Source organism: Mustelus asterias, chromosome 13, assembly GCF_964213995.1.
Source record: "Mustelus asterias chromosome 13, sMusAst1.hap1.1, whole genome shotgun sequence".
Lineage (NCBI taxonomy): Eukaryota > Metazoa > Chordata > Chondrichthyes > Carcharhiniformes > Triakidae > Mustelus > Mustelus asterias.
In genome coordinates this window covers 99,189,312-99,204,031 of record NC_135813.1, presented here as the reverse complement: position 1 = coordinate 99,204,031, position 14,720 = coordinate 99,189,312, and the positions used below count along the sequence as shown (strand labels likewise).

Sequence of the window (14,720 nt, the reverse complement as noted above, 5' to 3'; positions counted from 1 at the left end):
AAAATTCAACAGGGATGATGACTGTTAACACAGAACAGAAAATGCCAGAAATACTCAGTAAATCTGGCAGCATCTGTGGGGAAAGGAACAGAGATAGCTTTTCAGGCCGATGGTCTTTTGTGACAGTGGGAACCGCAGCTTCCATAAAGAGAATCAGCATTTTCTGCAAGGGAGAGGCGTTAAACAATGCAAACACCAAACTAGAAAATGGATCGAGAGTCAGACAGAGAATACAAGACCTGACAGGTTCTATTTAGTGTACAGCTGCAGAGTTTGGCTGGTCACACCCAGGTAACTGCTGCTGAAGGTTTCCATCCTATAAATTGTGCTTTCAGATATTTTCTACGTAATCGCAGTTGCCAGGCAACCAGCAATCAGCGGTTTATTTTTAGTGTCAAAAAAGCCAGTTGGTGATTTCTTTTCTATTAAGCCACTCTGGTGCAGCAAGAAAGGTCCGTTCTTATCTATGACTGATAAAAACGTAATGAGTTTTACGCTTTTTAACCATCTGGAAATGCTTAGTGGCTTCGTGTTACTACCAGAATATGGGACTTAAGAGCCTAATTTGTGAAAACCTGAATAAAGAGCCTTTTGTGCTACACGTACTTGGTGGAGCGGGCTAGAGGGGTCATTTGGTCTACTTTTGCTCCCATTTCTTACATTCCAAGCCAAATCCAGAGAGAACTACTCAGTGGCTCCACTTTCCTGAATTTACCTCAGGAACCATGCGGTTCTCAGTGTGAACCAGCAGCATGCTGCATCCCAGAGGAGCCAACACTTTGCATGTTTCACAGAATGGTGCCGCACAGTATCGGTCAGTCCAGTTATAATGGTGGGAATCACCATGCTGATGAGCATCGTGACACCAGACAAATGCAGGTTGGGCAGTTGCTTAAAATACATGACAATGGTGCTGATGTTAATCAGTGCCTTTACTGGCCACCATTAGACTGATACCAGGAGCTGAAATCAAAAGGGGGGGGGGGGAGGAAACCCACGGATCTCCCTTGCTCTCGGTTTAACACATTCTGACAGGTGTATCTCGACTAGCTTGCTGGTTTTGGGAAACATGGTCCAAAATCAATTCTTCCAGTTGTCCATTGATTGGGTGATGGAAGGGAAAAGGATAGGGGTAGTTAAGAGAGATTTGTGTTCCCATAAAAATGTAATCAGTCCATTTCTCTTCCCACCAATGTCCATTGCCACAAGCATTTCAATTACACCCTGTGCACATAAGCATGCCTGGAACGCTGCTGGCCAATCTCTGCCCGAGAGAAGCCCTGTCTGCAGCCACTTCATGCTCATTCAAGGGTGAAATGGCTGCAGGGCACTTGGGAAATCGGCAGAAATGATGGAAGGGAGGCTCCCATCATCCGAACTATTCAGGCCCTAGTTGTTCCACTGTCAATGTCACGGTGTCCGAAAGGAGATTGACAATTCACACAGATGAACATTGAATCAAATGTTCACCCAGTAAAAAGCTAGGGTTGACAGAATACCTACAGTGCAGAAGCAGGCCATTCAGCCCACCGAGCCTCCACCCACAACAATCTCTCCCAGTCCTTATTGCCATAGCTCCACGTAGTTACTCTGCTAGTCCCCTCAACACCAAGGGGAAATTTAGCATGTCCAATCAACCTAACTTGCACACCTTTGGAGGAAACCTAAGCACGCAGAGGAAACCCACCTAGACACGGGGAGAATGTGCAAACTCCACACAGACAGTGACCCAAGGCTGGAATTGAACCCAGGTCCCTGGCGCTGTGAGGCAGAAGTGCTAACCACTGTGCCACCTGTGCCGGGTTAGTGCACAAAGAACAGTTTTTCAACTGGAATATATCAGAAATTATAAAATGCCCGTAGGGTTTTGACTTGTGAACCACAGACACAATACAGCCATGCAGCAAGCTCCCTGCCTCCCAATTTTGTACAACACTCCCCAGTTCACTGATTTCACAAATTGACCCTAGTGACTAATTTTACTATTTCACATTTGAATACATTTGATAACATTCTAACAAGTAAATCATCCGAAATCCCAAATGGCCCAGATCTGCCTCGCATCTTTTTAAAAAGACCTTTCGAGGTTCCCTGCATGAATATATCCATTAGAAGCATCAAGCACAGGACTTGCACTCACTGGTTGATGTAGAAACCGCGTGTGGATGCAGTGATGCTGATGTGACGATCCTCCATGGTGATGATGTTGAAATACATCAGATCCCCACGTATTTTACGGTTACCAGGAGGAGGGTTCCAACCACTTGCTGTCAGAGACTTCAGACACTGCAGGGGCTACAGAGAGGGTACCCATTAGCGAACTCCACTCCCCATTCCACCTCCAGGGAAAAGACAAGCCAGTTAACAGCAATACATACCTTTGGGCAGCGCGGTGGCACAGCGGTTAGCACTGCTCCCTCAGAGCACCAGGGAGCCGGGATCAATTCGGGTCACTGTCTGGGTGGAGTTTGCCCGCTCCCCCCGTGTCTGCGTGGGTTTCCTCCAGGTCCTCCGGTTTCCTCCCACAATCCAAAGATGTACGTGTTAGGTGGATTGGCCGTGCTAAATTGCCCCTTAGTGTCAGAGGGGGGTTAGCAGGGTAAACACGTGGGGTTGCGGGGCATGGTCTGGGTGGGATTGCTGTCAGTGCAGGATCGATGGGCTGAATGGCCTCCTTCTGCATTGTAGGGATTCTGTGATTCCTGAATCAGATTCCTATCCATTTCTGCAGAAATAATTCTATGCTAGGATACGGACTCTACAGTCACCATGATTTTTCAATTGAAGGAAGAATCCGGAAGAATTGCAGCCTTCCAATGGCTGGCAGCGGAATCTTCTGGTCCCGCCTCAGTCAACAGAGTTTCCCGTTGGTTGAACCCTTTGCTGCCAGGGAGCTCGCGACAGGGGGGGGGGGGTCACTATTGGCAGGCCTGAAAAATCCTGCCCAAAATCTGAGACACACCAAGACTAGAGCTAGAACACCCTTCAGAGGGCACTTATTGTGAACATTGAAGTAGGTTGATAAGCAGCCGTGTTTCCTGAACATTACATCATCCTCTAACCCTCCCCTATTTTGTCTAACTAGGCATTTCTGCACTATTCCAAATACAAAGGCAGCGGAACAGTTTTGAACAGAGCAGCTGTTTCTGTTTGAATACACACATATTACTTTATGTGCTTCACAACACACCTTGTTATCTGTGGTTGGAGGCTGTAGGAACGAAAGAGGTCGATCTTTGGATCCCGGCAAGATGTATTCTGGGGGAGAGCAATCAATAATCTCAAGTGGTTGATCCGAACAAGAACGTTTTTTCCTCTTTCCAGTTGTCGCTATATCTAGAGAGTAAACATGATATTAATTGAATGTTTACAGTACAGAAGCAGGCTATTCAGCCCATCAAGTCAGTGCCAGCTCCCTGCAAAAGCAATATGGTTGCTCCCACTGCCCCACCCTTTCCATAAAGCCCAACAATATTTTTAATCTTCACGTCTTTATCCAATTTCCTTTTGAAAGCCATCACTGAATCTGCCTTCACCACATTCTCAGTCAATGCATTCTGGATCCTAACCACACAGTGTAAAATAGTATTTCCTCATTGCTTTTTTTGCAGTCATGTTAAGTAGACGTTCACTGGATCTCGACCCTTCCACCAATGGAAACAGTTTCTTTCCATCCATTCTGTCTCGACCCCTCATGATTTTGAGCACCTCTATCAAACCCCTCAACTTTCTTCAAAAGGAGGAAAAACCCCAGTTGCTCCAGTCTATTTATGTAACTAAAGTCTCTCAGGTCTGGAACTATACTGATCAATCTCCCTTGCATCATCTCTAAAGGCTTCACTTCTTTCCAATATGCGGGGCCCAGAGTTGAACTCCAGTTGAGACCGATTCAGGTTTAGAAGGACTTCCTCGCTTTTGTACTCCATGCCCGTTTTTATAAAGCCCAGGATCCTGTATACCTGTTAAGCAATCTCAAGATGCGGGCTGGGCCATTTAGAACTAAGATGAGGAGAAACTTATTCAGAGGTTAGGAACTTATGGAATTCTCTACCACAGAAGACTGGGGAGGTCAAATTACATTAAAGGAGGAAGTTGAAAGATTTCTAGCTTTTAAAGGTGTCAAGGGGTATGGGGAGAGTATGGGAGTATAACATGGAGATAGATGATCAGCCATGATCCTATTGATTGGCGGAGCAGGCTCGAAGGGCCAAATGGCCTACTCCTGCTTCCATTTTCTATGCTTCTAACCACTTTCTCAATCTGCCCTGCCACTTTCAAAGGTTTGTGTACATATACCCATCCCCTAGATCTGTTTCTTCACCCACTTTAGAATTGTACCCTTTAGATCAAATTGCCTTTTCGCATTCTTCCTGCCAAAATTTATACTTCTCTGCAGTAAATTTAACTGTCACGTGTCTGCCATTCCACCAGCCTGTCTTTATCTTCTTGAAGAAGTCTATCGCTATCCTATTCACAGTTCACATTGATTCCAAGTGTTACATCTTCTGCGTTCACATTTCCCCCTCCCCCCCCCCCCCAGGAGAGGCTGGGTAACATTCATATGTTTCCTTAGAAGAATGAGAACCTGATGTTGGGCCTGAGGAAGCAAAGTTCACGCTGTTTAAAGTTATTACCTAATTTAAGCCCAGTTAAAAAGAGCCATATCTTCAGGAGGGAACCGTCAACACTCATTGAAAGCATGCAGCTTTCAATTTAAGAATATTTGCCAAGTCCCTTGGATATGTCTTTCAGTACAAAGAGCTAATTTTTAAGATGACACAACACACAAATCATAACTTCATCAGCAATCTCCTTGATTGAGTGAGATTGCAAATTAATTTTCAAGATGAGGCCAGTTTGTGTTGTGGATATTCCAGGTAAGCGAAGAGTATTCCATCACACTCCTGATCTCTACCTTGTAGATGGTGGACAGGGTTTGGGGAGTCAGGAGGCGAGTTACTCTCCACAAAATTCCCAGCCTCTGATGTGTTCTGATAGCCTAATATCCAGGATCTGTTTTATCTGGATATTAGTTAGAGACTGCCCAAATCCATAGAATCATACAATAACACAGCACTGAAAGAGGTCACTAGGTGCATTATCATTTTCTCCATTTCATTTCTATTCATAACCATGTACAAATCATACCTCCGATATCTCCCTCAGAGATGCTGGTTAAGAAAGATGGGGAGTTGCACTCAATGCCATTGTAGGCAACAGCAGGATCCAGGCTCTTCAACAGATCCCGGATGTGGCGGATGTGAATCTTTACCTCTCGGACAGTGTAAGGTTCTGAAACGGAAAGGAAGTCACTTCAATGCTGTGCCAGAGCACAATGTCCGCTCCACCTGACACTGCAAAGCTCTGGAAGGAGAAAGAACAATTGTAAAGGGCCCAACACAATATGGGGCTGATGGAAATCTGGAACTTTCTCCGTCCATAAACTGTTGAGGCTGGGGGTCAATTGCAAATATAAAAACCAAGATTGATAAATTAAAGGATTACAGAACCAAGGCAAGTTGATGGGAGTTGTGGCGCATATTAGCCTTGACCTAAACTAATGGTGCAACAGGCTGGAGGGCCTGATGTTGGGCCTGAGGAAGCAAAGTTCACGCTGTTTAAAGTTATTACCTAATTTAAGCCCAGTTAAAAAGAGCCATATCTTCAGGAGGGAACCATCAACACTCATTGAAAGCATGCAGCTTTCAATTTACCCTGCCTACCCTGTCCCCATGTTTCAAATTAAAAGCTTGGTCGTAATCCTTGCAGTTTATTCACCAAACTTTTTTAAATTAATTTTTACAGCATGTGGGCATCACTGGCTTGGCCAGCATTCATTGCCCAGCCCTAATTGCCCCCGAGAAGGTGACGGTGAGCTGCCTTCCTGAACTGCTGCAGTCCACATGGTGTAGGTACACCCACAGTGCTGTTAGAGAGGGAGTTCCAGGATTTTGACCCAGCAACAGTGAAGGAACGGCGATATATTTCCAAGTCATGATGGTGAGTAGCTTGAAAAGGGAACTTCCAGGTGGTGGTGTTCCCAGGTATCTGCCACTCTTGTGCTTTTAGATGGTAGTGGTCGTGGATGTGGAAGGTGCTGCCTAAGGATCTTTGGTGAGTTAATGCAGTGCATCTTATAAATGGTACACACAGCTGCCACTGTTCATCAGAGGTTGAGGAAGTGCCAATCAAGTGGGCTGCTTTGTCCTGGATGATGTTGGGCTTCGAGTCTTGTTGGACCTGCACTCTTGCAAGTTAGTGGAGAGTATTCCATCACACTCCTGATCTACCTTGTAGCTGGTAGACAGGCTTTGGGGAGTCAGGAGGTGAGTTACTCTCCACGGAATTCCCAGCCTTTGAGGTGTTCTGATAACTACGGTATTTATATGACTAGTCCTGTTCAGTTTCTGGGTCAATGGTAACCCCCAGGATGTTGATAGTGGGAGATTTGGCGATAGAAATGCCATTGAATTCCAAGGGGCGATGGTTAGATTCTCTTGTTGAGATGGTCATTATGGGGCATAAATCTTATTTTCCACTTGTCAGCCCAAGCCTGGATACTGTTCAGGTCATGCTGCATTTGGACATTGCTACATTTTTCTGATTAACTTTTTTTTAAAAATCAAACAAGCATTAATCATCTTCTGGGAGATTTTGTCACAGGAACAGGGAGAGTTACTCAAATGCAAAGCTTCAACATTGAATTAGAAAACTCAAGGCAGGACTGTCCTTCCACATTGGAAGCACAGGTAAATATAGTAATACATATGGTACAGTACCCTATATACACTAGCAAAGTTACAAGTTCCATGTATCCTGGTCTGTACTGAGGTGATGGTGTTAGAAACCCTTTGTAACAAAGTGCATGTAGGTAAAGCAGCTGTGACACACCTCGCCACCAACCCCATTTTAACAGTATACCAACACTCACCATGAAAGTTCACCTATGAAAAACAATTGCAGCTAACAGTTTGTAGCACCAATGGCTATTGGCAAATTTTAGAAAGGATAAATTGGAAGTCCCATCACCATTCCACTTTTGTCTTGCACCTCAGACCTGGTCATTTACTCATTGCTGCCCTCCAACCTTCTCTCAGTTTTCACTTTGCTGCTGATACCAAGCGAGGTGGAAATGGAAGCTGTGGGGATCACGCAGAGTAGCTTCAAAGAGAGACAGGGCGGGATTTACCGCACAATCCCCCACATGTTTCAGTGTTGGAGGGGGTCCGCCATTGGCCAGCGGAAAAATCTTCTGGTATAATATAGGGAAGCGTGAAGTTATTTACCTTGGTCACAAAGCGGAATATTTTTTAAAAGGTTAAGAAACGAGGAAGACATAGAACACACAGGTATCTCGGCTGCACAGGGAGGTAGCTGGTACCAGTGCAGGACTCAATGTCCGAGGTTCAACTGATCCAGACATATTTCAACTCAGGCTGAATATTGCAGGCAATAATCCAGAAGGGCTTTAAATGTTTTTCGGTTTCATAACTGGGAAGGAAATAGGAGTGGAATAGGTTTCAAAGCTTGTTGAGGTGGAGGCTACCTATAAAGAATCAGCAATTTCACCCCTTTGGGATGGGAATAATCTGCAGTCCAAGTTTAGTTGCCTTGGTACAGAATACTTTCAAGCAGGAGTTTTAACTGCCTGCACCCGTTGGTCACCAGGAATTAAAATCAAGCGGCTTTGTTTGGTCGTAGCAGGGTTACCACTGTTTGTCCCTGTGACGCAGGAGCCTCATTTATATGCAAACCAGTGCATCATGAGCCCCCAATGACATTCCAAGTAGGGCAACTGGCAACCTGTTGAAAGAAATGGGCTCTCCCGGAAGATAAGTTTTACACTTAGTTTGCCGCCCTTCTCATACTCCTCCCTTCAAACATACAAAGTAGGAGAAATAGGCCATTAGGCCCTTGAGCCTGCTCCACCATTCAATAAGATCATGGCTGATCTGTTTGTGTCGAGATCCACATTCCCTCTTGATTCCCTTGCTCAACAAATATCTATCAACATCTGTGATAAAAATATTCAGTGACCCCACTTCCACCACCTTCTGAGGCAGAGAGTTCCAAAGTCACACAATCTTCGGAAAAAAATGGCAGATGGGGGCGGGGGGGGGGGGGGGGGCAGACAATGCAAAGGTCCGTTGACCTCGGATGGGATTTTCCGGTTTTGGGGCGAGCATGGGTGGAAAATTCCACCCATTCTCCTCATCTTTGTCCTAAACGGGTAGCCCCTAATTTTAAAACAAATGGTTCCAGATTCACCCACACGAGGAAACATCCTTTCCACATCCACTTTGTCAAGATTGCAGAATGTGTTGCTCCTCATCACTACTGCTGCCTTCCTTGCACTCAGGTAGACTCTCAATTATATTTGGAAGCCTTGTCTCCACTCACAATACTGAGAGGGTGATGATACCCTGCATTGCCTGAGCTCTCTCCCCACAAGCAAACCCACTGACACCTGTGTGCCAGTGGTCAAGAGCTCCCTCGCAGTCACTCACCCTCTTATTAGCCCAATGTATTTTCCCTTGGGATGGCCATGACCAGCTGTCTGTTGTGTTGCTGCTCCACTATCTGACTCAATGTGTAGCTGCATACTCCCACCAGATTTTCAACAGAGCTCTCTACGAGCTCTCAACAAGTTATTTCACAATCTTAGCCGGACCTATTTGGGAATCAGGCAGATTTCCAAGGCCAGCCTTCCATTGAAACTCAATGGGAAACCTGGTGCCGCTTTTTTAAAAAATTGGATGCCCACGTGCTGGCAGAGGGAGAATGAGAGACACCGGACAGTGGGGAGGAAAATAGGGAGCTCAATGCAGTTGGGTAGCACTGGACTGAAGCGGATTTTTTTCCTCAAGCCGGATGGTAGTTTCCCAGTGGGATGGAGAGTGGAAGAGGTTGGAATAAAGGAAAGTGGATGAGAAAGAGCAGAGGGGATAGCGGTGGCACATTCCTTCCCGGTGGAGAGAGGGGGACATGAAAGAAGAGTTGCACTGGATTAGGTAGAATATCCACCTCCATGGAACTGACTTTCTTCAGCTGGGGTAAAGACTTTCTGTTCAACTGTGCAGTGGGCTGGGAGGGATGCGGTAGGTGCTCAGTGGGGAGAAGGTTTGAAATGTGCTCTTAGCAGAGCGGTTGGGATTGGCAGTTACGAAGCTGCAGTCATAATTCATATTTTTTAAATTTACAATTGAGTGACTGAATTTCACTCTAGTAGCTGTCCCATTTGATTGGATGCTTCATCTTCACTTTCCAAGAACAATGATGTCCATTGGCTATTTATTTGGGTTTGGGGTGGACCTCCCATCCTCAGCTGCTGCTAAGTTTTGCCATTTTCATCTCAGATTCATTTTGCATCTCTCTCACATCTTGAATACAATTTTTTTGATTTTCTGATGAAACTAGGGAATTAGAGTCAAAAGAGGTTTACAGCTTGGAAACAGCCCCTTCGGCCCAACTTGCCCATGGCCCATGTCCAAATCCCTCAATACCCATTTTACTCAAGCAATTGTCTAAATGCTTTTTAAAAGACAAAATTGTATCCGCCTTTACCACTGCCTCTGGCAGTTCATTCCAGTCACTCACCACCCTCTGGAAAAAATTGCCCCTCTGAACCCTTTTGTATCTCTCCCCTTAAACCTATGCCCTCTAGTTTTAGACTCCCCTACCTTTGGGAAAAATGTTGACTATCTAGCTGATCTGTGCCCCTCATTATTTTATAGACCTCTATAAGATCACCCCTCAGCCTTCTACACTCCCGGGAAAAAAGTCCCAGATTATCCAGCCTCTCCTTATAATTCAAGCCATCAAATCCTGGTAACATCCTAGTAAATCTTTTCTGCACCATTTCTTAAATGTTCTTGGATATGGTCCTTTCACAACAAATGTTCTAAAAAATTAGTTTTTTTTATTTGCAACTGCAGATATACAGCTCTTGCAAAGCTACCAGCGCTACTTATGTTAAGCAAAGAATTAATTGTGATTACTCAACCTTGAGGGTGGTCACATTTATATTATCACCGATTGGCATCTTGAGACAATTCACCATTTTTAATATATAATGGGATATCAAAATAGAGGTCCCGTCTTGCTTTTAAAACACAACTCATTTTGGCTTTTCTTCACACTTCACAGTCACTCGATAATTTTAATTCTATAGCCAAAATCAGCCCACCATTCCTTCCCCAACTTTCGGATGGCCTCAGTTGAATACCTAAGCAGGTGATCTGTATTCCTGCTTTCTGCCATTTGCAACTTACACGATAGCGATCAGACTGACTTCATTCCCTCAGGAAGCCTCCATCCATCTGTTCCTAATGACAGCACAGCCAAGGTTAGGCTATCAACAGGTGAGGGATCATGGGAACAAACCAATCTGAAATATTGTAACTCCTAACCTTACATTTTTAAGGAATCCTTGTCAATTGTTCAGGCAGCACCTTGGTATCAAGTGAGTAAAAGCTTGTAGGTAATCTAGCCAAAGCACTACGATTCTTCAACAGAGTGCCTTGCTATACCTTCTATCACTCGGAGAACCGATCCATCCTTCAGTCCTTCTACACTGGACAACTCCACAAAGTTATCCAGGATGTTGCCATCATACTGGAGTGAGAAGCAGGTCCGATGGCATGTGTCCTCCCGTTCCATCAGAACCTGGATAATCTCCTGGACCATCTCTTGGGCTGACACCTAGAGAAAGGGCATAAGATGATTTGTGTCAAGTTGCATTCAAAGTGCGAACCTTTATCAAATGGTCACAGAGCAAACCGTTTCAAATAACTGGGTGTTTATTATGCCAAATGAACACTTTGAAAATGGTAGTTAAAGTAAACACTTCAGGCATATTTTTGTGTGATAGCCTGAATGTTCAGTTCCTTTGAAACCTCCAAAATTAATTGGCTATGGGTTCTCCGAAGTGGCCTATTTTGTTGCTGAATCATCATCCATGACTTTACCATCTCCAATCTATTCATCTTCCCCAATTTTGATGAATATCACTTCATCCAAAAGCTGACTGCTCATATCCAACTGTTCACCTAGACGAGTTCAGATATTGGCTGCTAATCTCGCACTGCCTCAAATTTAAAATTCTCATCAAAATCTCTCTGCATCTTTGCCTCTATCTCTGCAAATTGTCCCCGTGCTCTTTTCCCCCAGCAAACTCTCCATTCTTCTGGCCCTGGCCTCATTTGTAGCCCCGTCTTCCCTTCATCCCACCACAGACAATGATGTCTTAGTCATCTGGACTCCACATTCTGGAAAAAAAAAATTGCTCCAAATCTCTCCATCGATCCTTCAGGACCCTTCTAACATTCGCCCCTTTCACCAAACTCTGGGTCACCACTTCAAAAATATATCCTCTATTGCTCCGGATGAATTTATCTTTTGAGTAGATCTCCATAAAGCATTTTGAAACATTTTTCTACACTCTACTGTAATAAAAGGTTGCAGTTGTTGAGAGATGCTGTCAGAAAACCAAAACGGCAAAATGAGAAAACAGCTAATTAACCCACTTGCAAGTCAATGGCGTCACTTCCGGCTGCATGGATCCTGATTTTAAGTGTGTTCAGAGTGGGATCCACCTCTGCAACACCATTTGTATGCACATCAGCAGCAGCAGTGATTGGACTATTCACTGGCAGAGTCCTCTCAGAGCTTTTACCATTGGATAGAGCTTTAGAACTCTCAGAATCTGCAGAGAATGAAAAATAAACTTTTAAGGAGCAAAACTTGAGAATTGTGACCAGTAAATTTTAATGTAAATGATTGCACACCATAACAGAAACCACAAAGCATGAATACATAATCCAAAGCTGCTATTCAGAGACCACTGGGGTTTAATTTGAATCCAAACCAGAGTTGATGGATTATGACCGCTTATGTGGGGTTGACATCTGCTTGGTCAGTGAGACGTTATTAATTGATGTATAATTATCAAATTTCTAATAAACTGAAATAAAGCCAGCTCCAGGAAGTGGACTTATTTGCACGTTTACAGAAATCCTCCATCCCCACTCCCTTTTATTTTTTCTTATGGATCGCCAGAGTCTCCCCAAGGTGCAAATCTGAGTTGTACCTCGTGGTGTAAGCACAGGCCCACACTCGCTACTGCAGGGAGCTGGGGTAGATGCTGTTTTCGGACGTTTGGTCCAAGGGTCAGTTCATTGGGCATTTCAATGTAGGGTGCTCATGAAAACCCGACATCATTGCTTGTGCCTGTCCTCACACTCGGTCAGTCAGATCAGAGTTCATGGCGGGCTGGTCATAACATTAAAAATCATGAGGTCCGAACAAAAATGACAAGTTGGTTCCAAAACCTCCTCAGTGGCAGAAAGCAAAGGTCAACAGGTGACTGGAGTTCCACACTGGCGTTACACAGGGCTTGGTATTGGATTCCTTGTCATACATGTTAGATGATCAATGATCCAGACTTAGATGTAGGGGGCATGATTAAGAAGTTTGCAGATGACAAAAATTGACTGTGGTTGATAATGAAGAAAAAAGCTACAAATGCAGGAAGATATTAATGGACTGGTCGGGTGGGCTGAAAAGTAACCAATGGAGTTCAAGTTGGAGAAGTGTGTGAGTTAATGCATTTGGAGAGGGCAAACAAGGCAAAGCGAGATATAATAAATGGCAGATCACCGAGAAGCGTGGAGGCACAGAGGGACCTTGAAGATTGGGCGGCACGATGGCACAGTGGTTAGCACTGCTGCCTCATTGCCAGGGATCTGGGTTCAATTCCCAGCTTGGGTCACTGTCTGTGTGGATTTTGCACATTCTCTCTGCGTCTGCATGGGTTTCCTCCAGGTGTTCCAGTTTCCTCCCACAGTCCAAAGATGTGTGGGTTAGGTTGATTGGCCATGCTAAATTGACCCTTAGTGCCAGGGGATTAGCAGGGTAAATATGTGGGGTTACAGGAATAGGGCCTGGGTGGGATCATGGTTGGTGCAGACTCGAAGGGCCAAATGGCCTCCTTCTGCACTGCAGGGATTCTACGACTGTCGAAAAACCCATCTGGTTCACTAATGTCCTTTGGGGAAGGAAATCTGCCATCCTTACATGACTTGGCCTACACATGACTCCAAAGCCACAGCAATGTGGTTGACTCTTAACACCCTCCAAAATGGCCTAGCAGGCCTCTCAGTTCAAGGGCAACTAGGGATGGGCAATAAATGCTGGCCAGCCTGCAACGCCCATTTCCCACGAATAAAAAAAAACATGTCTATAGATCCCAGAAGGTAGCAAGACAGTTAGATAAGATGGTCAAGAGGGCATTTAACATCAGGGAGGTTATGCTAAAACTGTGTAAAACACTAGTTGGATAAGAGTACTGAGGAGATCGATGAGGATGCTGTTAGGAATGGAGAGTTTTAGCGAAGAGGAAAAATTAGATAGGTTCAGGTTGTTTTCTTGGGAACAGAGGAGGTTCAGGGGTGATTTAATTGAGGTGAATAAAAATGAGGGGCCGAGATAGAGCGGATTAGAATAACTTCTTTCCCATAAGCAGAGAGGCTAACCACCATGGGGCATGGATTTTAAATAATTGGTAGAAAAATTAAAGGGGGCGGGGTGGGTGAGCAGTAATTTATTCACCCAGAGGGTAGTGCGGGCCTTGAACTCTCTGCCTGAAAGGAGGGTAAAAACATAAATCCTCACTGCGTTAAAAAATAATTGGATAATTACTTGAGGTGCTGTAACCTTCAAGGCTCCAGTCCCATAGCTGGAACCTGGTATTAAGCTGGATAACCCTTCTTTTTCAGCAGGCATGCAAATGGACTGAATGGCCTCTTCCTGTGCCAGATAGGGACTGGGTGGGATTGTTGTCAGTGAAGGTTCGATGGGCCAAATGGCCTCCTTCTACACTGTAGGGATTCTATGATTGCATGGGAAAAGGTGATTGCCACCATTTGGGACTCTGCGGTTGCTGATCTCCAAGAACAACCAAAAGGTTCTAGGTCTTGGAATCACCAAGGTATGAGCACGTCTATAGATTAGGAAGGGTTATGAGCCACTTGTTAATTTAAACACACACAAAACAGTGTATTATTTACATACAAAAGCACATATTGTGCCGGGTTATTCAATATGCATACTTTTTGATTCCACAAAGAGCCATAATAATCTCACTTAAAATATTGGTTGAATCTGAGATGGGGAGGTGTGTGCCTTCCTTATACAAACCTCCCATAGGTTTCCAAATTCCACATTTACAGACTTACCACAAACCAACCTTGTTTCCAACAATGATTAAAAGTGGAGGCCAGATAGAGGAGTGATGGACTTGTCCAAGGTTAGAAGCACATTTATTCTGCTCACATTACTTTACAACAATGGTAAAAGGGTCACCGATCTGAATTGCTAATCCTATTTCTTGTACTAGCATCAGCCCATGGCATGCTGACAATGTTTTGTGAAATTTGTGGCAGAAACTAGCGTCTGTTCTCAGGAGGAGGAGATAAAGAAAGTTAAACCACCTTGGCCACACGGATGAACAATGCAGCTTGAAGCAATCAAGTGGGAAGACCAGTTTTGTGGTTCCCCAAATTTGCTGCAGCATTCTGACAAACCTGTCTGGTGGGGAGAACTCTGGGTGGATCTGTCAAGCTCAGACTTCAGTAACCCGAAACAATGCTTTACAATACAGGCTGCAACACATCTCCATGCAGCTAAATCCTCCTCTCTTCCCCCCTCCCCTCCATTTCAAT

General features: G+C 44.6%; 1 protein-coding gene across 1 annotated transcript in view; it reads right to left on the bottom strand.

Moving 5' to 3' along the window:
• LOC144502945 (clustered mitochondria protein homolog) overlaps positions 1 to 14,720 on the bottom strand; it is an 87,229-nt gene that overhangs the window by 60,129 nt on the left and 12,380 nt on the right. The window contains exons 2-6 of the mRNA XM_078227377.1: positions 11,526 to 11,704; positions 10,530 to 10,701; positions 5,149 to 5,292; positions 3,191 to 3,336; positions 2,141 to 2,295 (exon numbers count right to left, since the gene is read on the bottom strand). Of these exons, the coding sequence (XP_078083503.1) occupies positions 2,141 to 2,295; positions 3,191 to 3,336; positions 5,149 to 5,292; positions 10,530 to 10,701; positions 11,526 to 11,704 (796 nt within the window). The remainder of the gene's footprint in view (positions 1 to 2,140; positions 2,296 to 3,190; positions 3,337 to 5,148; positions 5,293 to 10,529; positions 10,702 to 11,525; positions 11,705 to 14,720) is intronic.